The 26,831-nt window shown below is 43.0% G+C and overlaps 1 protein-coding gene across 3 annotated transcripts; it reads right to left on the reverse strand.

The window, feature by feature from the left end:
* Positions 1 to 2,784: 2,784 nt before the first annotated feature.
* On the reverse strand, positions 2,785 to 26,576 carry LOC132460744 (mitogen-activated protein kinase kinase kinase 2-like). 3 transcript variants are annotated; one of them, XR_009526402.1, is made up of 5 exons: positions 26,056 to 26,576; positions 5,973 to 6,040; positions 5,695 to 5,788; positions 3,261 to 3,382; positions 2,785 to 2,987 (listed from the first exon to the last, which is right to left on the reverse strand). XR_009526402.1 is itself a non-coding variant. In XM_060055628.1 (4 exons), the coding sequence occupies exons 2-4, from the start codon at positions 6,028 to 6,030 to the stop codon at positions 2,943 to 2,945; spliced, it is 225 nt and encodes a 74-aa protein (XP_059911611.1). In that variant the 5' UTR covers positions 6,031 to 6,046; positions 26,056 to 26,556; the 3' UTR covers positions 2,796 to 2,942. The 3 variants fall into 3 exon arrangements, 2 of the variants coding, with proteins under 2 accessions (XP_059911611.1, XP_059911610.1); XM_060055628.1 differs by lacking the exon at positions 5,695 to 5,788 and having other exon boundaries at positions 2,796 to 2,987; positions 5,973 to 6,046; positions 26,056 to 26,556; XM_060055627.1 differs by lacking the exon at positions 5,695 to 5,788 and having other exon boundaries at positions 2,799 to 2,987; positions 26,056 to 26,551.
* Positions 26,577 to 26,831: the final 255 nt, after the last annotated feature.

Raw genomic sequence — 26,831 nt, forward strand, 5'->3', positions numbered from 1 at the left:
GCTCAGGAGGTCACAGGGTCAGGAGGTCATAGGGTCAGGAGTAGGGCTGCAACAACGAATCGATAAAATCGATAAAAATCGATTACTAAATGCGTTGGCAACGAATTTGGTCGTCGATTCGTTGTGTCGCACGATTAATAAGTTACTCATAGGCGCAGCACTGTTTACAGCCAGCCGCCGACAGGTTGGTTCACGGTTCATGCACGCCCACAGCGAGCTTTAGTGTGAGCGACCACAGCTTGTATTTTGGTCATATCTTAAAACTGGACTGTAGGTAGGGCTGGGCGATATATCGAATATATGCGATGTATCGCGAGATGTTCTCCAGGGGATGTATAAAATGCCCCTGTCGCGAACATCGAATACAAATTGGCACGTAATGTTTATTTTTGCCGCCGCCGGCATACTCATTGTGCGTTCACACCAAACGCGACGGGCGACAAAATCCCATATAAAGTGAACGTAGACGCGTATTGGGCGAATTCTTCGCGAGAGAAAACCGGCACCAAGTTTTGATTTGTCGCGCCACACTTTCGCTGTGCAGAGGCGAGCGCGTTCACGAGGATTTGTGGCGCGACAAAGTTGAAATGTATTTTAATTTCTCGTGATGACAGCCAATCAGCGTTCAACAGCGTGGTCACTGAGTGACATATGTAACGTAAACAGCCAATCAGCGTTCAACCGTCAAACTCAGTGCAGTCCGGGGTAAACTGCAGCATGGAGGAGAAAGTGATAGTTGCCATTTGCGACTCCCGGAGCTCTATATATAATAGTATATAATATAATATAATTGTATAATATCAAAAGCTCGCGTCCGACGTCTCTCCCTCTTCCACAAAAGGTAAAGACATGCAATGGCACAAACACACTCACTCCCCCCGCCCGTTGCGAGTCCGCGAGATTATCATGGACGCGCGTGTGTGACGTAGTCTGGACGGCGCGCTGCTGTAGGTGTGTGTACCTCCGACCGGTGAGTGAGAACAGCGAGAGAGAAAAAAGGATGGAAACTGAGGATTTGGTTTTGAAAAAGAATAGCATTGGAACCGTCGTCTGGCAGTGTATATATAATAATTATTATTAACAGTTAATAAATAATTAACGGTTTGAATAAATGCTGTGTTGGTAAATCTAACTTGCTGTGATTTTCCTTTTCTAAAGTTCTAAATTGTTCTAAATTGTTCCAATACAAAGCACTAATGAGTTTAAACAATATGTTGTTTCATGTAATCTACATGCAGACTTATATTTCAGGAATACTAGAATTATTCCTGACGTAACATTATGCCAGACATGGTTGAATCGAGCATTTATGATGTGCTCTAGAGGAGATTCAAAATATATCGAGATATATATCGTGTATCGAGATATAGTAAAAATATATTGAGATATTCATTTTGGCCCATATCGCCCAGCCCTAACTGTAGGCCTACATAAAAGTGTTGGACCTTCACTGTCTTTGGGTTAAAAAAACTCCTTCAACTCAGTATCCGTCTCGTCCAACCGAAAACTGTCAGCTGCTGCTGCTGTAGACGTTGTGCAGACGGGCTCGGAGTCGGCACCGCGTGCATCAACAGTCATTCAAAGCAGCGGTAGTAATCACGCAACCGGACGGTGTAGAAAGTCCCGTCAGTTAAAAATAGTAATGCAGTTTTTAAATCCATGTTAAAATCGGCAGGATATAGAGCTAGTTAGCTTAAAAACTAACCAATGGTCACAAACAATGTCAAATGTGATGTGTTCACGTCGGCTCAGTAATATGATTGATGCGTTCAAATGCAACAGAAAAATAATAATAATAATAATTGAGATTTTGGTGAAAACTTGTTTTCCCAGTAATATAAAATAGATAGTAAAGATAGAATTATGACCTGTTTAATGTCCTATCTTGAACTATCATCTTATCAGCAATTAAAGCAATATTACAAGTTCGATTTTAAGGAGTCTCGAAAATGGTATCAATAGGTTCGACCGGTTAACCATGGACATCCCTTATATACATATAAAAGTATATCATACATTGTATGTTTTTTTTGTGTTATCCCAGTTATGTTTTTTTAATTTTTTTATTATTTAATATTACTTTTAATAGTTCCGGGACGTTGGAGCAATAACCTGGTGTTTTTACACTTCAGTCTGCACTGTGAATTTGAAGTAATGTTCAGTTTTTGAATAAAGATGCGGCAATTCCAAATGTTTCTTTTTTTTATCCGATTCATCGATTCATCGAAAAAATAATCGACAGATTAATCGATTATTAAAATAATCGTTAGTTGCAGCCCTAGTCAGGAGGTCATAGGGTCAGGAGGTCATAGGGTCGGGAGGTCAAAGGGTCAGGAGGTCATAGGGCGAGGTCATAGGGTCAGGAGGTCATAGGGTCAGGAGGTGATGTCCTAGGGTCAGGAGTAGGGATCGACCGATATATCGGTCGGCCGATATTATTGGCCGATATTCGCGGTTTTTACGTGTACCGATACGCGGCTGATTTTCACCGATTTCTTTATTTTTTTATTTCATTTTTTTTTTTTTACTTGTTCTACCTCACCTGTTTTTAATATTTGTTAAATATTGTTCATCTACTTGTTCTTACTTGTTCTACTTCACCTGTTTTTACTATTTGTTAAATATTGTTTTTTATATTGATGTTCAATAAATGTTCCTTTAAAAAAAAAATAATAATAAAAAAAATAAAATCGGCTCAAGAAAATCGGCATCGGCGTATCGGCGTATCGGCTAAGGCTGAGGAAAAAATATCGGTATAGTATCGGCCCTAAAAAATCGGTATCGGTCGATCCCTAGTCAGGAGGTCATAGGGTCAGGAGGTCATAGGGTCGGGAGGTCATAGGTCAGGAGGTCATAGGGTGATGTCATAGGGTCAGGAGGTCATAGGGTCAGGAGGTGATGTCATTGGGTCAGGAGGTCAGGTCATAGTGCCGTCCGAACCTTTACCTTCTCTCGCCTTTGAACTCGAACTTCACTCTGACGTCGTTCTGTCGAATAAAGAAAACAGGACATGGGTTGAAACGAGCAGAAGGAACATGAGACGATGTGTTGTTCTTCACAACATAGAGGCACCATTTCCTAAAGACGACCTCGATGACCAGACCGCCTGAATGAAGAGGAGGTGGTACAGGTTTAAATAGGTTACTGAAGTCATTCCTAGCTGAATTCCTTCCCCTTAGACATCCAGGCTTGTGCGTTTTCCCCCCCTACGCAGACAGAGCAGGAGAGGACCTACAGAGCAGCGAGCGGTTCTTCCTCACCTGGTTCTTGGGCGAGGAGGCTTTGGGCTTCCCCAGGTCGGACAGGGACAGGACCGGGCGTCTGGTTGAGCGGTGAAGCTCCGCCAGGTCCTGCATGATCGAGTTCAGCGCATCCTGCTCATCTGTGGAGAGGAGGGGCTGCAGTCAGGGCAGGGCCATGCTTCAGTATATCAGCTCTTAGCCTGAGGAGGTGACTAGTACAGGGGCCCAAAGGGCGCTGTGCGTTCGGATCCTGGACGTCAGATAGTGTACAACGTTTGGATCGGGGAGGTTCAGACCGTGTACGTTTGGATGGTGAACGACAAACGCACACACACACACACACACACAGAGCCCTCCAAGATATCACTTAAAGGGGAGATATTGTGAAAAGAACACTATTCCTGGGATTTGGGGTGTTGTTTTGGGTCTCTGGTGCTCCCACACGAATACATACTTTGAAAAAAGTCTGTACGTATGATTTTTTTTGAGTGAGATATGTATTTCTGAAAGTACCCCGCCTACAGTTACCAAACGAGCGAGTACGTTTCTTCGCCCCCTCCTACATAGTGAGAGGGCACACTTGAATATTACTTCAGAGGTTTAGGCCAAAGTTCCTTTCCCCCAATTCTAATTCTTCTCAACCATGGCCGAGATATCCCCCACTACGAGTCTTTACTTGTTGTGGAAGTACCAGAGATGTCAGACGCAGTCTATATGATTCATAATAACATCCGAGGCGCACATAGCTTTTGGCTGTGATATAGATATAATGTTATTATATTACCTATATAGATTGTGGTGGCCCAGCCGCTGAGCAGTGCTCAACATGGCCACAAAGGCAGGCAAAGGCAGCCAAGGGGTGTGGTGCTGGATGGGAGGTACTTCTCTAAAAGCTGTGTCATAGAGACCCCGCAAACCCTGCTTCTGCCTGTTTCTATTCTAATTGGTGACCCCACTGTTGTACCTCACAGACCAGGCGCCCACAAGATATAAAGCTCCAGGAGTCCGCAAATGGCCACAATCCCTTCTCCTCCATGCTGTGGTTCAGTCTGACAGCTCATTGGTCAATGGGCAGCAGCTCATTTGCATTAAAGGTACAGACACTAGAAACAGCGCATTCTGAAGGGACTGAAACAGAGGGGAATAGTGGTAGGCAAGATCTTTTTTCCGAAACTCTATTTCCAGCAAACCGCTTCAAAAACATGTTTTCTGGAACTCAAATACTATGTTTACTTGCTGGGGAAAAAAACATGTCTCGTTAAAAAAAACACCTGTTTAATAGCATGAATGAGAAGATAGTTTATATGCTTTACTCAGGTGTGTGAATTGACCTTGATACAAAAAATAATATAACATTCGTAAATTAATCTAACAAATATATAGCGAAATAATATAACATTCATTTTTTGAAGAGATAAGACAGAGCTCTCCTCTCCGTCTATATGCTTTACTCACAATTTTGTGAATTGACCTGGATATGAAGTAGTGATCGACCGATATTATTGGCCAACGTTTTTTTTTACGTGTATCAGTATCTGCCGTTTTTTTTTTTGGTGTGATTTACAGACAGTTCACTAAATGTTAATTTTTTTAAATGGAGACATTGTAACATTTGTTAACATTGTGTCATTTTTATGATGTAAATTGAGGGAGGCTTAGCCTGGAAATCCAGACCCACATCGAGAAAGCTGTAGGGTCTGGCAACGAGAAATGAAAATGGCCCAACTCGAGGGGCCGCACCAAGCATGCATTTGAAAATATCACTGGATAACAATGACCAATCAGAAGAACACAAGGGGTGACGTATCCAGACCAGTGGCGCAAACCAATAGATAAGACTCTTGCCGTATCCGGTCGGTAAAACAGCAACGCTTTTGGCCCGCCTATATTGATACATCGATGTGATTGATTAATGTTCTGGGCCAGGGGAGGCCCAGAATATACACGAGTAGATTGCTCGTTCCCAGAGTGACTCGCTGAGCAAATTCAAATTGTGCTCTCGCGAGAACTCTGGATTTCCAGGGTAGTATCGGCTCAAGAAAATCGGTATCGGCTAAGGCTGATGAAAATAAATCAGCATCGGCACTAAAAAATCTGTATCGGTCGATCCCTAATATGAAGCGTCCGTAGCGCAAAATAATAGGCTATAACATTAGTTTTTTTAAAGAGATAAGACGGAGCTTATCTCCTCTCATATGTTTCCCCTATATGCACCTAGTGCATATAGGGGAAACGTATGAGGTGCATATAGGGGAAGCACTGGATTAACACTGGATGGTCTGGTGGAACGGTCTGAACTGTGACTCTGCTCAGTGTTAACGTAAGGACACCATGGGGCCGACACGATTTAACAACAACAGAGTTTAAATGGCTCTAAGTTAGGTCGGGTTCATGTTGAGGTTAACAGGATCTGTAAAACTGTTCCTCCACCAAATACTGGGCACCCCATTACCTGACCGCTGGGGGGGGGCATTCAATCTGATCCAGGACAGGTTGTCAGGGGAAACAAGCAACCACACACGGTCAGACATTAGCTCTGACACCGTCTATAATAAGGAAGGTAATACGAGTTTAAAGCAGTGTTATCTTCTCTGCTGGTGTCACCCACTCACACATTTCAACATCAGACGGGGGATTTACACTTGTTAGTTTGTTACACAACATGAATATTTACCATGGTTCCTGTTACACTTTATTACAACACACACACTACCCATAACACACACTTACCCATCATGGTGAATCTTCTTCTGTGGACCCAGGAGGTTAAGAAGCAGGTTTCTCCCATCAAAGGGGTCCTTCTCCTAGGAGACACACACACACACACACACACACACACCACCTCGTTAGAAACAACACACATCACCTTGTTAGAAACAATACACACCGCCTCGTTAGAAACAACACACACCACCTCGATATAAACAACACACACCACCTCGTAAGGTCCCGTTTACACAAAGGGAAAACGCAGATATTTCCACGCGGTTTGGCCTCTCATTTACACGAAAACACAGTTTTTATCACAAAAAGATCATTTCTAAACTGGAGATTTCTGAAAACGCCGGTTATGTATTGTCATGTCAACGGGGAGAAACGGGGTTTTAGGTTCTGAAGCGTCACATTATGCGCCAGGAAATGCTTAACGTCATATGAGCGCCCTATGTTTACAGTTTGTTTGTGACAGGAAGACCCTTGTGTTATTCATTGTTGATGATTCTGAGGATTCTGATTGGCTTTCATGGCTTTATCCTTCTCCCTACCCTGCCGCCCATAGGTTTGGCATAGTTATAATGGCGCTCGATGGCGTATTTATGCGTTTTGATGTAAACGACAACTTTTTTGAAACCGATGTGTGCACAATGTTATTTTGGAAATCGGAGGGGGGGAAATATTAGTTTCTATAAATACCCTGCTACGTATAAACGTGGCCTAAGAAACGACACACCGCACACCACCTTGTTAGAAACAACACACACCGCACACCACCTCGTTGGAACCAACACACACCACCTCGTTGGAAACAACACGCATCGCACACCACCTCGTTAGAAACAACACACACCACCTTGTTAGAAACAACACACACCACCTTGTTAGAAACAACATACACCACCTTCTTGGAAACACACGCCGCGCACCACCTTGTTAGAAACAACACGCACCACCACGTTAGAAACAACACACACCTCCTTTTTAGAAACACACACCAACTTGTTAGAAACAACACACACCCCATCGTTAGAAACAACACACCGCACACCACCTTGTTAGAAACAACACACACTGCACACCACCTCCTTGTTCAGAATGCTGCTGCTAGAGTTCTAACAAAGACCAACAAATTTGAACATATTACATCAATTCTTAAATCGTTACATTGGCTTCCTGTAGGTCAGAGAATAGATTTTAAAATCCCTACATGGTTTAGGGCCAAAATATTTAATTGATATAATTCCACTATATAAGCCTTCTGAGACCAATCTGTTAATTATCCCCAGAGTAAACACGAAACATTTAGTTACTATGCAACTAATAGCGGGAATAAACTCCCTGAGGATTTAAGACTTGCCCCAACTCTGACCACTTTTAAAACAAGACTGAAGACTTTTAGGTTTGCTTTATCTTTCTACTAAACTTAAAATACATTGCACCTTAAAAAAAAAGGCCTTTTTAACTTTACCTTTATTTTATATTTTTACCAGAGAGCGCTTTCTAAAATGCTTATTTAACTTTGCCTTTATTTTTGCATACGTTTTCTTTTCTATTTATTAATTTTTAATAAATTTTATTTGTATGACAATGTTTATATGTGAAGCACTTTGAGTCTGACTTATGGATGAAAAGTGCTATATAAATAAAGTTGCCTTGCCTAAAATACTGGTTAGACAGCAAAGCTGCATAAAAAAATTAAAATTATTTTCTCAAGTTACTTCCATCTCTGAAAAACACCAATGATTAATAGTATGGACTTGTTTCTCCACTTGCTTGCGGACCTTGCCGTATAGTTTTGGCATCTCAATTCGGCGGAAGTGTGTACGGACAGGCAGGGGCATTTCTAGCCCAGAGGGAAAGGGTTAATTAAATAATATCCAGGGCTTTAAGGTACGGCCACACTTAACGTATTACGCGCGTGACGTGTCTAACCTGCCGCTTGATCGTTGTGTCAATGCGCCTACGCAGCTAGATGAGCCTGCCCAAAACCTATTTTACCCCGCTACTTTTCTTTTCCTCCACAAACATGGATGAGGTCACCACCATCGCTGCGCTGTATTTGTTGTGGGAGTTCGAGGAGAGTAGGAAACCCAAACGCCGTCGTGTTTGGGTGCATGACATCCTCCGTAGGCGCTCACAACTGGGTGAGTTTCACCACCTCCTCCAGGAACTCCGCCTGGATGACAGCCGGTTCCAGCGGTATTTTCGGTTGACTGGGGCCATGTTCGATGACCTGCTAGCCCGGGTTGGTGCCAGGATCTCCCGTCAGGACACCAACTACAGGCACTCCATATCAGCTGCGGAGCACCTGTCCTCCGTCTCTCTGCCAGTGACGTTGGGTCAAGCTCAACGCTGATTGGCTATCGCGGCTAAGCGTTACGCGTAGGAGAGTAAAAAGTAAAAAATTTTGAACTCCGCTCGTAGGTGCATTATTTAGGTGCGTAAAACGCGTCTATGTGCCTGTGTGCTTGGCAATAGCATACTGCCTGAGAAGGCTGTATCGCTGTCAAATCTCTCCCTGGGAAAAGTAACGTTACGCCAAATTGAAAAAGGAACTATGTTTCGTTACCATATTTTCAGTAGTTGCGAGTAACTTTACTTTTTACATGAAAAAGTAGTTAGGTTACTGTATTAACGCATGACTTACTTTATTACGCGTTACACACAACACTGTCTACCGGTCACACCGGTCTCACGGTAACGTCAAAATCCATACCGTAGCACAAATTCACACTGGTGTACTTTCTATAGCGTTTATACCGTACACCCCCGTGGACCTACGGACTTCAGTGAGGGTTTTTATACCGCTTGTGACATTTCTAGTCAAATATGTTGTTTGACTTATGTCAATAAAATCACAATAGTATAATAATAGTCTGATATATTTTATTTCCACGGGGGTTTTTGCATTTCACATTCAGCCTCTCGCCACCAGGGGGGGCTGCAGCCCCCCCACTTCCAGCGTCCATGGTAAGACCTATTCACAAAGAATCGTAAATGCCTGCGAGACGAAATGTTAGGGTATTAAACTTGTTGTGGAGTTAATCGCAATGCAATAACATCCCCGACTAACAGGAATAATCCGATTAGTCCCGAAATAAAATGTTTGGCCACACTACGTTATTTAGCAACAGGGGAAATGCAACTGCAATGCCGACGATTTAAAAATATCGCAACCATCAGTCAGCCGTGCCATAAACTTTCCTTTGGACATTCAACAATTACACAGGATCAAAGCCAACTTCATGGCAATTGCAGGTATGCCCGGTGTGGTCGGTGCTATTGACGGGACGCACAAAAATAATTGCGCCAGCAAAAGACGAGGACGTGTTCGTCAATAGGAAGAAAGTGCATTCCATCAACACGCAGGTTGTTTTTGATGCAAATTTTAACATAGCCTACTGGATGTTGTTGCAAAGTGGCCTGGATCTTCAGCTACCCATGATTCGCGCATTTTAATGGAGAGCGGTCTGAGGCAGCTTTTCGAGATGTACCAGTTGGGTGTCACTTGCTGGGAGACAGTGACTATCCATGCAAGACGTGGCTCTAGACACCCTACCTCAATCCACAACATGGAGCACAGTTAAAGTATAACATGTAAGTGATTACGCATATTACGCTTAGTCCTACGTGTAAAACACATCGTATTGGCTCTTTGACGCCTTTTATTTGTTGAATCCATATTTATTATTGTTTACTGATTTCTTCCATGCATGCTAGAGCACACAAACATACACGAAATGTTGTGGAGAGAGGAATTGGGCAGATGAAACGTTGGTTCATGTCCTCCACGGCGAAATACGCCTCACCCCAGAGAGGGCAAGCACAGTCATTACTGTATGTGCCATTCTACACAACCTCTGCAAGCGGAGGAACATTCCACAGCCAGACGATGATGATGATGATGGCGATCAACATGACAATGAATTTGGCCGTGTGGAACCGAGTGAACCGGCATTTAGGGATCACTTTGAAAACACATTTTAGGTAAACACCTTGGCACAAATCAGTCAACACTTGTGTAGTTCATAACATTTATTTTCTTTTAAATTTTACGTATTTTTGGTTTGCTTTCTCTCTCTCTTGAACGTGCAGGCTACAACGTCATTATCGTAGTCTGCACAAAATTGTCATCATGCGTGTATTCTGCTAACTGCACTATAACTACTTAATAGGAATTCATTTCTAGCCTAGGCTATTTCCTTGTTTTTCGGTGATTCAGTGGGCTCGTCTGAACAACCAATCACCGAACTGACTGCTTCTAAACTCGTGCACGAGAATTGACGTAATCCATAGCAACGGCGCGTCACTCTTAGTTCACTCTTTTTGATTTATCCTTAGTAAGAGTAGGTCTCAGCGGCTTTGTGAATAACTTTTAAGAAAAAACTCCTACGTAAAATGTTTTAGCGCGAGTTAGGAGCACTCCTAGCGGTAAGATAAAATGCTTTGTGAATACGGCCCCTGGTCTATAGCATATAAACGTGTTGTCTGGTTACAGTTTAATTCATTTTTCACAATGTACCAGCTGTCTTTTCTAAGGAATAATCACCGCGCTAGGGCTGCAACAACGAATTGATAAAATCGATAATAATCGATTACTAAAAGCATTGGCAATGAATTTGGTCATCCATTTGTTGAGTCGCGCGATTAATACGTCACTCGTAGGCACTGTTTACAGCCAGCCGCCGACAGGTTGGTTCATGGTTCATGCACGCCCACAGCGAGCTTTTGTGTGAGCGACCACAGCTTGTATTTTGGTCATATCTTAACACTGGACTATATAAGGCCTAAAAAATAAAAAGTTTGGTTCCTGTTGGTTGTCATTTGAGGTCATGGGTAGGTAGGGAATTTTATTTATTTTTTTTCCAGCGGCAGCGAATGATAGGTAGGTTGTTTTCATTTAAAAACGAGAATTCGCTCATCCTTGTACAGAATGAAGAGGTGCTGTACCAAAACGTAATTATAGTTTGCATCAAAAAAAACAATCGTTTTTTATTTATTTTTATAAAGCTCATAAAATAATTTGGGTCGCACATAAATTGACAGGGTCGGTCGGAAACCGGAACCAAACAATTTTTTTAAGGTTTAGGCCTAATATACTGTATATAAAAGTGTTGTACCTTCACTGTCTTTGGGTTAAAAAAATCTCCTTGAACTCAGTATCCGTCTAGTCCAGGGGTCAGCAACCTTTTCAACATGCAGTGCCAGTTTGACATATTCTCGTTAATGAGTGTGCCTTAAGCAACAATATATTAAAAATTAAGCTGAATTATGATGCAGCGACCAAAAACATTTCCATATAGTCCACAATCATGCATCAACATTCTAAATGTTTTTTTGGTTGTTATAATTGCAACATGGGCTTACAAGTAGGGATGCACCGAATTTTTGGCCGAAAATGGCCCAAAAACGCATTTTCGGTTTTCTGCCGAAATACTTTTATCACCGAAACAACACGGCCGAAACAGAAATTTGTGATGACGCAAACAAAAAGCGCGGCCAGCACACGCTTGTCTGGATAAGCGCCAATATGTTGTGTCAACACCGGTATTACCGAGTATAAACGGTATAAACTTTGAAACTAGGTCAACCTCCATCTTCTCCGTCAACTCTCCTCTCACACTCGGTGACAGCGTCTGGCAGCGCGCCAATTCTCGGTGACAGCATCTTATAACGTTATTTATATAATAGTATAATATCATTTTATCTATAATATCACGGCCAAAAACTCTGTGCGCCTCCGGCTGGCCGTAGCGCGGGGAGCTCTCGTACGGATTGGGCTTCACGGGGTTTGATTACCGGCGTTGCTATGGTTACCGGTCTTGTGTGTTCCAAGGCTTTATTAGGTAGCCTATCTATTAGGTTTGTATATTTATTTATTTTAGGAAAAAACACATAAAAAATAAAACAGTGCAAAGACAAACTGCCAAACCTTTTTTTTTTTTAACAAATAGGCCTAAAGATGACGGCGATTATTTTTTTATTACTGAAAAAAAAAGAAAGAATAACTCGGTGTTGGCCTCAACACCGGTAACACAGGTAATACCGTATACCGCGGCAACCCTAAATGGTACTAATAATTGGCATAATAATTTATTTCGGTGTTTCGGTTTTCGGTTTCGGCCAAGAATTTATTTCGGTGCATCCCTACTTACAAGTTATAATTACATCCCATCTTAAAACACCATTTTCAGAAACTCATTCAAAAACATATTTGCACTGTGAGAAATGTAAAAAACGAGAATATGAGTGTTGGAACCATCCACATCAATATCTTTAAGACATGTACAGCTTTGCAAAACCATGTGAAGGCGATATATACTAGGGATGGGTCAGAATATTTGATTATTCGTTCCCGAGGGTCAAAGTCGATTTTTAACATTTGGACGGTTTACAATTTTTCCCCATTCAAATAAACAAAAATTAACGGACGGAACTAATGTTAAACAGGTGTCCAAGGGCATTATCCCGCTTTTACCATGGTCACTTGCCATAGAAAATAAAGGCAGACCATTAATTTATAGGGGGATTATTTGTTTACAGGGGTTGACACTAACGGTTGCCCGCTTGCCCGGGGCAAGTAAAAAAAATGTTTGGGCAAGTTGAGATTTTTTGTGGTTGCCCGAACGGGCAAGTGGATTTTGGGTGGATGTTAATATAAAAGCTATTTATTCAAATGTTTTTAGAAACTGCAGAACAACCTTTTGTTCCGCAAAACCACACAAAATAGAAGTATTTGCAATTGATCAGCGCGCTGTCTTCTCTTCTCTCAGAAAGCGAGTTAACAGACACGCATCGCTTCAGTGCGAATATAGCCCCGCCTTCTGTCACTCACTCGCAGTGCAGTCTCTGGCAGTGCTAAACGTTAGCCAACACAGCTAGCATCTCAAGTGCAGCACCTCCGCGAACGGTTTAGGTAGAAGTTAAATGGAGTAGTGATGGAGGAGTGCAGTTTGGAAGTACTTTGGATTGAGGCAAATTATCAAGGAAAGTCAAGAACACGGTTTTGTGTTTCATAACTGTGCACATGCACACAGCAATAGCGATCTTTTTCACGAAATTGGACCCTCACAAACTACTGTATATATTACATGAAAGCTGAGCCTCCACTTATTCCAACAGTCCAAACCATATCATTCTGTGACTAAAACTCGCAAATAACTTAAGAAACGTCCCCTTTTCTTTTTATAACCAAAAATGAAGTATTACCTGCGTGATTTTTGTCCACAAAGTTGATTCTGATCGAATAAAACCACCATGAACAGATTATCCAGTATCGGGGCCAAATTTTGCAACTTAACGTGGTATTTTCAATCAATGAATAAGAGAAGGTTTCTTAGGAAATAGGTAAATTGCCTTCAATCAGAAAAAACATATTCTTCAGCGCAATCTAGTGGCCATATATTTATTTGCGAGTGTTTGGCTTGGTGCATTCGATTGCCCTGAACTTTAAATAGAGGTGTCAAGTGTCAACATTTTAAGATATCTACCTTTATTTGTGTCTCATAGTAAGACAGCGCGACCAACTGATACTGATAATTATTTCAGGTGGAAATGTTATCTTCCACTTATGCTGTGTTCCATGGCTTTATTCACTTTAACCAAGTATTATCCCCATTGAATATTTCACTTGCACAACAATCTTTCTTTTGGCCCAAAGATGACATTATCGCCCTTGCAGTTGTCGAGATATAATCTATTTACTTTGGGTATGTTCCTTCATGAAAAAAACTTTTCCCCTGATATCGAAAATGGTATAGAATATCGATCTTTTTCCAGGAATAGTGTTGAAGTTAGAAAATCCAGTATCGTGACTGACAACCCTACTAGAAACGTGATTGTGATTATTCAGTTAGAGCTACAAGAAACTTGAAAGTTAAAAAAGACATATCTTTGCTACTACCTCTGACATTTAGTTATGTACATTTGCATCAAATCATGCAGGTCTACATATAACTTGGCGATAGCTTTAATAGGTTGCAACTGTGGACTGAAATCACTTCATGGCACGATGTGACCGCTCGATAAATAAGTAAACAAAGAGAAGTTTGTTGTTTTTTAAACACATGTGTGGAAGCTAACATTCAGCTTCAGTCTGAGTTAGGATGATTTTTCTGAGCCCCCCCAAAACCAGGCCGGGTGCCTGGCAAAAAGAGGCCCGTTCACGATTCTGATTATAATTTGGGCAAGTGAACTTTACATTCGGGCAAGTTGAACCTGACCTGTACTTGCCCGATGGGCAAGTGCTTTTGAAACCTTAGTGTCAACCTCTGGTTTAGCAACACGGCGGATGTGCGCAGAGAATTATCGCCATAAGAAAATTGGTTTGACCGGTTGCCATGGTTATCTCCGTGTGGTTAATTTGCAGTTGCGGTGTTAACTAGCGATGTGGTCAGCTTACTGTTACATTAAACTGTAATCAGAAAATGCGGTTATATGCTATAGACCCTGTGGTAGGGCTGGGCGATTTGGCCTAAAAATAAAATCTATTTTTTCTAACTAATGGACAATTTACGATTTAAACCTCTTTTTTTTAAACCTCGTTGTTTCTTTTTTTGAAAAATGGGAGTGTGCACATTTATGATTCGAAATTCGTCCCAGCCTTTATACCACAGATACTCTAGAGCAGGGGTCAGCTACCTTTTCAACATGCAGTGCCAGTTTCACATTTTCTCGTTAATGGGTGTGCCGTAATAGATATATATATTTTTTAAGTGTGCCAATGATTATGCTGCCCCGTGGCAGTGGTGGCACGCGTGCCTAGGGTTGCCGACCCCTGCTCTAGGTTCTATAGCATATAACCGCGTTGTCTGATTACTAGGTGTGACGAGATCTCGCGAGATTAAACTCGACGATATTACCCGTTGCGTTAAAAATTGGTCTCGCGAGATTTGTGATTTATCCAAATTTCTATTTGTCGCCTGTGGGGGCAGTAATGCGCCTTTGAAAGAAAGAAGGAAAAGAAGAGGAGGAGAAGGAGGGGAAGCAGGGGAATCATCGAAAGCAGCCATAAGCTGTGTTCGAAATCGTTCCCTATCACGGATATGTAGTCTCGTCTCGTTCTCGTGAACCCAATATCGTGTCTCGTCTCGTCTCGTGAGCTGAGTGTATCATCACACCCCTACTGATTAGTTAGTTACAGATTACAGGAATCGCGACGGTCTATACTTTCAACATAAAGTGTACATATTTATAATTCGAATTTCGTCCCAGCCTTTATACCACAGGTACTCTAGGGTCTATAGTAGGGATGGGTGTGACGAATCGATTACTCGAGTACTCCTCGTTACAAATGAACTCGGTTGGTGGACAGGCAAACTCGAGTTTGCATATACACACAAACAAAGTTTTCTGAAGCAAATGTATCAATTTTCTGTGCGGCGCCACCAACGCATGCCGTGGGCACAAAGCAAATTAAATTAATCAAATTTCTGTGTGGCGCGTGCCGTGCCGTGTGCAGGCACGCCAGAATTCAAAAAGTTAAGAGATGGCGGTTAAAGCAAAGGACACCGGGAGTCCGGCGGGGGTCGCTCCATGTCGCGATTCAATTCTGTGCTTCAGATTGATGAGGAAGTGGAAGAACCAGGGACGTCGGGAGATGTATTAATAATACAATTATTATTAATGTAAGATTAGGGCTGGGCGATATGGGAAAAAGTTATATTTCGATTTTTCCCCCCCAAAATTTCCGATTTCGATTTTATATCACGATATGAACAAAATCACAATTTTTGTATAATTTCTTTTTATTTTCTGGTAAAAAAGAAAATGTAATACACAAAAACAAATGTAATACACAAAAACAGCTTAACAAGCTCTTAGGTTTCACAGAACAAATTCTAGCAGCTTTAAAAAACAACAACGAAAAACATGAAGTGCATTTAACTTGTGCTGCAATGAAACCAAAAATTGTGCAATACTGTTTCTCACAAGTTGCGAGCAAGGAAGACAAGTGTATCCACCATCTCAGGTTTTAAAGCTGCCCTGTGGCAGGTCACAATGTTCCCCCCTGTGCTAAATACCCACTCGGAGGGTGTGCTGGTTGCAGGGATGCACAAATAGTGCTTTGCAAGGCCGCCAAGTCTTGGGAAGTTCCTTTCATTCACCTTCCACCATTGCAGTGGGTCCATCTCACTGTCTGCATCTGCTGCTGTCAAGTAGTTTTCGAGTTCCCGCTCAACACTCTGTCTGTCATTGAGTGCTGGGCTGGATTCTGGTTTCTTAAAGAAGCTGCCCAATGACTTTTTTTGTGTCTTCAGGGGAGGGGGTACTGCAGCATCTCCTGCCTCTGCTTCCTCTGTTCTGACTGAAGTGGAGCAGTCCTCCAACATCTCAAGACACTGCTCTCATTTTGATGGCATGAATGTTTTCTGGCTTAATGTATTGTGTCTTGAAACGCGGATCTACCAAAGTTGCAACATCCAGTAGTTCCTCAGTGTTCGGATCGGCATACTTTTCATCCAGGTATGACATGACTGTCATCTTCAATTCTTTGGTGAGCTGTGTTTCATTGTCGGATGGCTTGAGAATCTGTGTTCTGAAAAGTTGCAGCATCGGCTTGAGGTATGACACACTCACGTAATTTTCACTGGAGAGTGCATCAGTGAATTCCAGTAGTGGATTCAGGGCCCCATGGACAGATTCCAGGACATCTAGGTCTTGCCATGTAGGAACCAGTTGTCTCGTCTTTTTGTCTGCTCCCAAGACCTGAGCGATAGCTTTCTGCTGCTCCAGCATCCTCTCCACCATCTTCTGACGTGAACCCCACCTAGTGGGTGACTCAGTCACTAACTTGGGCTGGGGTAGATGAAGCTCTTCTTGAGCAACAGCCAGATCTCTCTTCTTCTTCCACGAATAGCTGAAGGCAGCCACTGCTTTCTTACACACACCCACAGCACGCTCCACTTTCTTGTGCTTTCCGGCTTTCTCTGTGGGGTGGGGGGTAGGGGACAAACAAACAAACAAAAAAAACAGAATAAGAAACCAGTATGAATATTTCTAATACAGAATAGTGCACATGAGGGGCTGGATATTCAAGACAGTATTTTTTAAATTAATAGACAAGGGCATGAATCCAGCATAGTTTGAATACCAGTTTATAATCTTTTGAGGTGGCAAATTAATCTTTGAGAAATAAATGAAGCATTTTAAGGGTGGCCTAATAAACATTATGAAGAGAAGGCCATGACTCTCATTGTAAAACGTTCTTGTCTTTTTTTCTTAAATAATAGTTTAAAAAATATATAATAATGAACATTCGTTTTTTTCATATTTATATGACCTGAGAATACAATTAAGGTATGCAATTCTGCTATTCAACTTACCAACAGCAGAGTGAAGTCGGTGGCCAAAACACTGTAGGCGAGTCCAGTTGTTGAGGGTGGTTGCTTTTACTATATTTGCTCCACTATCTGTGGTAATGCAAACTTGTTTGCTTTCACTTAGCCCCCACGAACCAAGCGATTCTGTCAGCCCTGATGCAATTGCCTCGGCAGTATGGTCTTCAGGAAAGTATGCCGTTTGGAGGCATTTGCTCTTCATAGCCCAGTCTTGGTCAATATAATGAGCAGTGAGGCTCAAATATGGTTCGGAAGTTCGACTTGACCACAAGTCCGATGTGGTGGCGAAGTATGCCACAGCCCGCAGGTCCCTCTCAACCATCCCTCTGCACTCCGCATACAGGTGTGTGATTGCTGTCTGCGAGAAGTGTTTGCGCCCTGGGAGTTGATAACGAGGGTCAATCACTCTCATTAGGTTTTTAAATTCTTCCCTTTCGACAGTGCGTATTGGCAGCATGCCTTTTGCGAGGAATTGTGTGATTGCGTGTGTAACGTCTTTGTGTCGTTTCGATGTTTTTTCATATGGCGCGATGCTGGAAAGAGCGGACATTATGGTCTGTTGATATGGCTTCCTTTTACTGGTGCTGGAGGAGGGGGCATTACCTGTCTTGCATAACTGTGGGTGGCATTGTCTTAAATGCTGAAACAAATTGCTGGTGTTTCCTGTTTTAGTAGCTACGTTCCTTCTACATATTTTGCACAGTGTATTACGCTGTTGTTCGTCCGACTTCAAATACCCAAAGTACCTCCAAGCAGCCGAACTTCTCAGACCCTTCTTTTCAACAATCTCCTCCTGGGCAGTACTATCATTTAATTGCTGTTCAGAACTCCCGTCTACAGAGTTCTCGCTCATTTTTAAAGTCTGAACTGTCTTGCTGCAAACTTAACTGCGGCTTTGCGCTGCTGCTAGCTACACATGTGTGTATGTTGTTGTGTCTGCACAACCAAACGTGATGTGGCTCGCTTCCAACTGATTGGTTACGTGCAGCGCTGTATTCGCGGGTCTGTGAAAACATTGATTTTTTTTAAAGGCGTCGGCTAATCGAACGTCTCATTTAAAACCGTAGAAAAAAATTACATCGCGATTAAAATCAAAATCGAAAAATCGCCCAGCCCAATGTAAGATTCATAATATTCCGGAGGCGCACACAGCTTTTGGCCGTGATATTAGGCTATATATTATTGTAATGCTCTCAAATACGAGGCGGAGGCAGTGTCTAGTCCACGGTTTATTCAACCATCAAACTGCATTCAATTCCGAACGGTAGGAATAGTAACGGTAAATCCAAACGGTAGGTAGGTAGCAGAGGTCGCGTTAACCGACAAATGTCCGTCATTGACGGATATTTTTTAACTATGACGGAAAAATCTGAAGGCAGTCCGTCATTTTGACAGATTTTACAATGACCATTACCAATAATAAACATAAGAATAAAAATCACAATTGAAGTAACAGGCAAGTTGTGACAGTTTTCTTACTCTACATAAGCTTCATTGCCGACACCAACTTTCAAACTGAGCCGAAGTTACGGCAGTTCTGGTGTTCAGTGGGTCGATACATTATAGCCAGCTGAGCAAGTGTTCAGCTCCATCGCGCTCAAAGCCATGCTCCGATTTAAAACCATTAGCACAGTCTGAGATGTAGCCTAGGCTGCAGTAGGCTAGGCTATCTACCTATGTAGCTATGTTTCAGTAGGATGTTTCCCCTTCTCAATCATCTGCAGAAAACATGTAATTTTGCAGAGATGCATTGAGCCAATTGTCACTTCGCTGTCACCTGTACGTGATCAGTGCTGTTAAGGACGCTTAGGATCACGGCTGCTCGAATATCTGCGATCATTTTAATGAAAGTACAGGCAAACCAACATTTAGGCTTACATAGTGCAGGGGGTGGTTAAACTTAAAATTATCACACACATCTAATTATCCTACGGCAAAATCCGATGGCCGTCCGTTACTTTGACAGATGGACTAATGAATCGCTACCGGTAGCCTTCACGCCCGACCTGTTGGTGACGTGCTCGTGCATATTAATTAGCTATTTATTAGCTGTCATCTTTCATCGCTCGTGAATTCGTTGTCTATCCGGATAGAGCATACGGTCAGCATCACAAGTTACGATCAGCATTACGATCACAGCCCTTCCTGAAAAAAAATCTGTGTTACGATTTGGTGTAGCAAGATGTCACGGCAGCTAAGTGTAAAAGGATTTTTTAAAAAGCCCAGCTCCGCTGGTCTTGAGAGAGGAGAGAAGAGAGGGAGCGATGTGCTGGAGGATGATGAAGAAGGGGGGCCTGCAGTAACGGCTGTTCTGTCAGCGGCACCGGCAGCGAAAGCAACAAGCGGGAAGGAGGTCAGGCGGGAGTACAGGGTTCAGTGGGAGAGGGAGTTTACTTGGCTGAGGGCAGAAGGAAGCAAAATGTTTTGTGACATCTGCAGGAGAGCAAAAGCCAACAATGGATTTGTTAAGGGCTGCACGACGATGCAGAAATCGGCCCTCAATGACCACAAAAGCAGCCACAGCCACATCGAATCCTGCGCGGTGGTCAATCAGAGTGTGCAGATGGAGAAGCACGTCGACAAATCCCAGGTTGCCTGTAACGAGGCACTAAAAACACAACTTAAGGTTGTGTTACACATGGCCAATACAAGTACACCTAGCCATCAGTATCCCAAACTGATTCACCTCTTACAGTCTGCTGGGTGTCCAAACTTGAACAGTGCGCACACGTACACTCACATGACAGTCAATCAGATGGAGGAAGCGATTGCAGCGACCGTAACCTCTGCCATTGATGACCGCATCGCAAACAGCAGATACGTGGGTGTGATAGTTGATGAAACCACTAACATAACTGTTGAGAAAATGCTGATAACATACCTAACACTTCAACAGAATGGGGAGCCAGAAACAGTGTTCATTGGCAACTATGCCATACCCTCTGGCACTGCCGAATGCATCACAGCGAAAATAAAAGATGTGCTTTCAGGTCGTGGTGTAGCGATGTCTCGGGTTGTTGGGTTGGGAAGTGATGGGGCAAATGTGATGGTGGGACGAAAAAACGGAGTCGCACAACAGCTGCGCCAGAATGACTGTCCCTACATCATAAACATTCATTGTGGTGCGCACAGGACGGCACTGGCAGCCCGAGACGCATCAAAGGCGGTGCGTGAAATAGATGCTTATGTCACCACCGTCAACAACATCTACACGTTCTACAAGAATTCCCCCAACCGAACACATAGACTGAATGAACTCCAAAAAGAAATGGAGGATCACGACTTGCTGAGTCTGAAGCAGCCATCTGCTACGCGCTGGCTGTCCCTGGAGAGGGCAGTTAAGGGCGTACGGGAAAATTGGGTTGCTCTGGTGCTGGAGCTCGAGGAGGAGGAAGCCGCGAGAGACTGTCCGGTAGCGAAGGGTCTGAGGAGGCAGCTCCAGAAGTTCACATTCCCTGCCCTGACACACCTCCTCACTGACGTGCTATCTGTGGTCAACAGGATGAACCTCACTTTCCAAAAAGAGGACGTCAACATATCCTCCATCCAGCCAGTGGTCAACATGACACTTATTACTATAGGCTACCTACCTACTAGGTAGGTAGCCTATAGTAATAACGGTAACTCCACGGTAACTCCCCCCTCATCAGCAAGGCAGGTTAACGAGCACAGCGACGCAGGCAGGCTGTAAATGAGAGCACAGCGGCGCCACCGATGTAGAATGACGAGCTGGAGCGGCAACGGCAACTATGTTATTGCTTCAACAAATATCGCTCTTTATCTTAATATCGATATTCTGCTTGAAGATATCGAGATATGACTTTTGGTCCATATCGCCCAGCCCTACTATACATGTGTGTCGAGTGGTGATGTCAAGCTTAACTAGATGCATCGCTGTGTTTTATCCTGCATGATTGTATCCTGCATGTGTGTTGGTTTTGTGATGGTATATCCTGCATGATTGTGATCCTATATCCTGATTGTGATGGTATATCCTGCATGATTGTGATCCTATATCCTGATTGTGATGGTATATCCTGAGTGGTTGTGATCCTATATCCAGACTGATCATATATCCTGCATGATTGTGATCCTATAACCTGACTGTGATGGTATATCATGCATGGTTGTAGGGCTGCAACAACGAATCGATAAAATCGATAAAAATCGATTACTAAATGCGTTGGCAACGAATTTGGTCGTTGATTCGTTGTGTCGCACGATTAATAAGTTACTCATAGGCGCAGCACTGTTTACAGCCAGCCGCCGACAGGTTGGTTCATGGTTCATGCACGCCCACAGCGAGCTTTAGTGTGAGCGACCACAGCTTGTATTTTGGTCATATCTTAAAACTGGACTGTAGGCCTACATAAAAGTGTTGGACCTTCACTGTCTTTGGGTTAAAAAAACTCCTTCAACTCAGTATCCGTCTCGTCCAACCGAAAACTGTCAGCTGCTGCTGCTGTAGACGTTGTGCAGACGGGCTCGGAGTCGGCACCGCGTGCATCAACAGTCATTCAAAGCAGCAGTAGTAATCACAAAACCGGACGGTGTAGAAAGTCCCGTCAGTTAAAAATAGTAATGCAGTTTTTAAATCCATGTTAAAATCGGCAGGATATAGAGCTAGTTAGCTTAAAAACTAACCAATGGTCACAAACAATGTCAAATGTGATGTGTTCAGGTCGGCTCAGTAATATGATTGATGCGTTCAAATGCAACAGAAAAATAATAATAATACTAATTGAGATTTTGGTGAAAACTTGTTTTCCCAGTAATATAAAATAGATAGTAAAGATAGAATTATGACCTGTTCAATGTCCTATCTTGAACTATCATCTTATCAGCAATTAAAGCAATATTACAAGTTCTATTTCAAGGAGTCTCGAAAATGGTATCAATAGGTTCGACCGGTTAACCATGGACATCCCTTATATACATATTAAGGTATATCATACATTGTATGTTTTTTTTTGTGTTATCCCAGTTATGTTTTTTTTTTTTTTTTTAATATTACTTTTAATAGTTCCGGGACGTTGGAGCAATAACCTGGTGTTTTTACACTTCAGTCTGCACTGTGAATTTGAAGTAATGTTCAGTTTTTGAATAAAGATTTTTCCAAAATGTTTCTTTTTTTTAACCGATTCATCGATTAATCGACAGATCGATTATTAAAATAATCGTTAGTTGCAGCCCTACATGGTTGTGATCCTATATCCAGATTGTGATCGTATACCCTGATTGTGATGGTATTTCCTACATGGTTGTGATCCTATATCCTGCATGGTTGTGATCCTATATCCAGATTGTGATCCTATATCCTACATGGGTGTATCTATATCTGACCATAGCGACCTAGCCAAGGGGATTATAATTCGAAATTCGTCCCAGCCTTTATACCACAGGTAGTCTAGGGTCTAAAGCATATAACCGCGTTGTCTGATTAGTTTAATTAATTTTTCACAATTTACCAGCTCTTGTAGGGCTGCAGGATATATCGGCTATGTAAGATATATCGATATAATTTCCAAGGGGATACAAGATTTGACAATATCGTTTATATCGATATATGCGTTAAAATGGTCAGTTTCCGCCTCAAGCGTCTGCGTTTGCTGTGTGAGCGCGACCACGACCCCTCCCACTCTGTCCTTCCGAACGTGCCGTGTGCAAAGACGCTTCATTCCCGCCCCCGCTGCCCCCTCACAACACAACGAACATGGAGGATACCAGTTAAGAAAACGAGACGGCGGCGTGAGACGAAAATGTTTCAAAGAGGAGAAACAACGGCTCCATAATATGGAAATGGTTCGGGTTTAAAAAAACTGATGAGCAGCAGCTGCAGGTCATCTGTAGAGAGTGTAGCAAAACCGTTGCGGCTAAAAGTGGAAGCACGACAAATCTGTTACACCATTTAATTTTGCTTGTTTCGCTCTAGGCATCGCCTAGAGCGAAACAAGCGAAATTAAACCAAACATGTTCCCAAATGGAACGGAGAAGCGAGGGGGCTTAAAGTTAGGGCGCACTGAAACCCTCACCGTAGTACGCAGGACAATACGACAAAGCCATCTAACCCACTCTATAGAAAATATCGAGATATATATCGCCATTCAGCCAAAAAATATCGGGATATCAAATTTTGCCCATATCGTGCTAGGGTTGGGCAATCGTCTACAAGCTTCCATCGTCCGATAGCGCCCCCTAGCGATCGCCGATAGTCGATACTATCGGGGGGGGCAACTTTATAATAATTTTATAATATTAACTATTTATAATAATTTATCACTTTGAAAAAAATCACGTTTTTATTTTTCGAATTTTTTCTTAAAAACGAATAGATGGTCTTCCCCTTGGACCAGCGTGAGCCGTGAGCCTCCGCTGCTTTAAGTTTCGATGCGTCGGTGCCGGCGGCGCTGTCATGACACACGCTGATGACACACAGCTCGTAGCTGTGGTCGAAATCGTTCCCTATCACGGATATAGTGCACTATATAGGGTGCTCGCCATTTTGTAGTGGTGTTCGAATTCTCAGTGGTTAATTTCATGCACTATATAGTGCACTCAAAATACCCAAAATGTGAGTGGACATATGATGTTCCCTACGTGTTACTCCCATATAACACAATGCAATGCGGTCATGTTTTTCCGGAGGAGAAGAAGAAGCTCAATAACCGCAAGCGGCGAAAACAAATACATTTAATGATGGAGTCTCCGTCTTTCGTTTAGAAATATCAACAATTTATTTGGGATTTAACAAGAAAATGAAACATTCAAAATGAATAAGAAAAACCTTGTTCAAGGAAATGTAACATTCAACATCAATACAACCTCCAGCTTTCCTCAAGAGTGCCCGGTTTGTTTACATGATCTGGGCGCATCTGTCTGCGTCACACAAATACCCGGCGCATTTACTGACGCAAATGACGTTTAGAAATGTTCAGCGTAGTGTCCGAATTCTCGTTTGTTCGTTCCCTATGTAGTGCACTATATCATGAACACTATAGGGAATAGTGAGTGAGTGAATAGGGAACGATTTCGAACACAGCTCATGTACCACAGCTGTGACCCGGAAATGGTGCAGCGTGTGATGTCATTTCGCCGTGCGAGCAGACCGGTGGGTTTCGAGCCCCTCCCCTCTCCTCTCTCAGCAGTGAGTGAATACGGCAGGTCAGCGCTACATAGTATGTTTTCCACCGGTGCCAGTTAATTACAATTTCAATTCTGTGATTCAGATTGATGAGGAAGTGGAAGAACCAGGGACGTCGGGAGATGTATTAATAATACAATTATTATTAATGTATAATAAGATTCATAATATTCCGGAGGTGCACACAGCTTTTGGCCGTGATATTAGGCTATATATTATTGTAATGTTCTCAAATACGAGGCGGAGGCAGTGTCTAGTCCACGGTTTATTCAACCATCAAACTGGATTCAATTCCGAATGGTAGGAATAGTAACGGTAAATCCAAAAGGTAGGTAGGTAGGTAGCCTATAGTAATAACGGTAACTCCACGGTAACTCCCCCCTCATCAGCAAGGCAGGTTAACGAGCACAGCGACGCAGGCAGGCTGGAAATGAGAGCACAGCGGCGCCACCGATGTAGAATGACGAGCTGGAGCGGCAACGGCAACTATGTTATTGCTTCAACAAATATCGATCTTTATCTTAATATCGATATTCTGCTTGAATATATCGAGATATGACTTTTGGTCCATATCGCCCAGCCCTACTATACATGTGTGTCTAGTGGTGATGTCAAAGCTGCAGGAAGGCCCTCCCGTCGGTCGTTTAACTAGATGCATCGCTGTGTTTTATCCTGCATGATTGTGATGATTGTATCCTGAATGTGTGTTGGTTTTGTGATGGTATATCCTGCATGAATGTGATCCTATATCCTGATTGTGATGGTATATCCTGAGTGGTTGTGATACTATATCCAGACTGTGATCATAAATATCCTGCATGATTGTGATCCTATATCCTGACTGTGATGGTATATCATGCATGTTTGTGATCCTATATCCAGATTGTGATCGTATACCCTGATTGTGATGGTATTTCCTACATGGTTGTGATTCTATATCCTGCATGGTTGTGATCCTATATCCAGATTGTGATCCTATATCCTGATTGTGATGGTATAACCTGAGTGGTTGCGATCCTATATCCTGCATGGTTGTAATACTATATCTGACCATAGCGACCTAGCCAAGGTGATAATAATTTGGCAACACGGAGCTAGCCCAGAGTCAGATAATCACAACACAATCGATACGGACACACTACACAGCTGTTGTGGGGTAGTTAATTCGGGGAGACCACGGTCTGAGGATGAGCCAAAAATTAACATGTTACCGTGACCCGTCTGGTACATGTTAGAGAAGTAAACACTGCTGTTTGACAGCCAGACAATAACATGTTAACCTGAACCCGTCTGGTACATGTTAGTGAAGTAAACACTGCTGTTTGACAGCCAGACATGCTAACACAGCATTAAGAACAAACACTGATTTATATCATACTAATACTAATATATATTATTAATATAATAAAGATACGTTAGCAGACAGGGCAGACCCTCCGGGTCCCCACACCGAGCTGTCAGTGTCAGGCCGACCCGGGCTAACACCAACATTAGCCACCTAGCTCCCCGGAGCTATCACACATTATCACCCAAAACCGTCAAATTAACGCGGTTTAACCCCGCGGGATAGACAGTTTGAGTTGGTAAATAACCCGGAGACCCGTGTGGGTGGTCTTACCCGGGCGGGCGGCTCTCTTCTCATCCACAGGGCCGGCGACAGGAGCCCCGGACCCCGCGGATAGACAGCGGCCAGGCGGGGAGGCAGAAGTTTGGGGTCCGCTGCGAACTTCACTCCGTGCGCCGCCAGAGTCCTGGGCCGGGGATGCTAATGCTAAAGCTAATGCTAAAGCTAACGTGTGGTAACGTCAACGGAAATATCCCCACGCGGGAAACCACTCGTGCCGCTTCGGGGCTCGTGAGTCGAAGGAGCTCCCGCTAGAAACGATCCGCGGCGGGGAACGGGAGCGGGAAGGGAGAGGCTCTGAGGCCGCCGCTGTCAACACCTCCTGCCGCTGTAGCCTCCGTACAGAGCGTGTTAGCGTGTTAGCTCCTCGTACAGGGTTGCCAGATTGGGCCAGGTTTTGCGATCCAGCCAGTGTTGCCAGATTGGGAAGGAAATCTGCCCAATCTGGCAACACTGGACGAGGTCGCCACCGCCGCCTCTTACAACAGCAGCCGTGTTGGAAGAGTCCAACACAACACACGGGCCGTGACGTCAGAGTCAGGCGCGCTACCCGCTGACCTCATGGATGAACTCTGAACGATGGCGCCGCCCGGAGGACTACAACTGTAGTTCTGTATCTGTAATAAATAATTTATTGTTATAATAAATACATAATGAATAAATGATTAATCACTGTCTTGACTTAATAAATAATTTACACAGCTACACATGTAATGAATAAATAATAATATTAAATGTAATAGATGTCACTACAATATTTGTCTGTACTG

Source organism: Gadus macrocephalus, chromosome 7, assembly GCF_031168955.1.
Source record: "Gadus macrocephalus chromosome 7, ASM3116895v1".
Classification (NCBI taxonomy): Eukaryota; Metazoa; Chordata; class Actinopteri; order Gadiformes; family Gadidae; genus Gadus; species Gadus macrocephalus.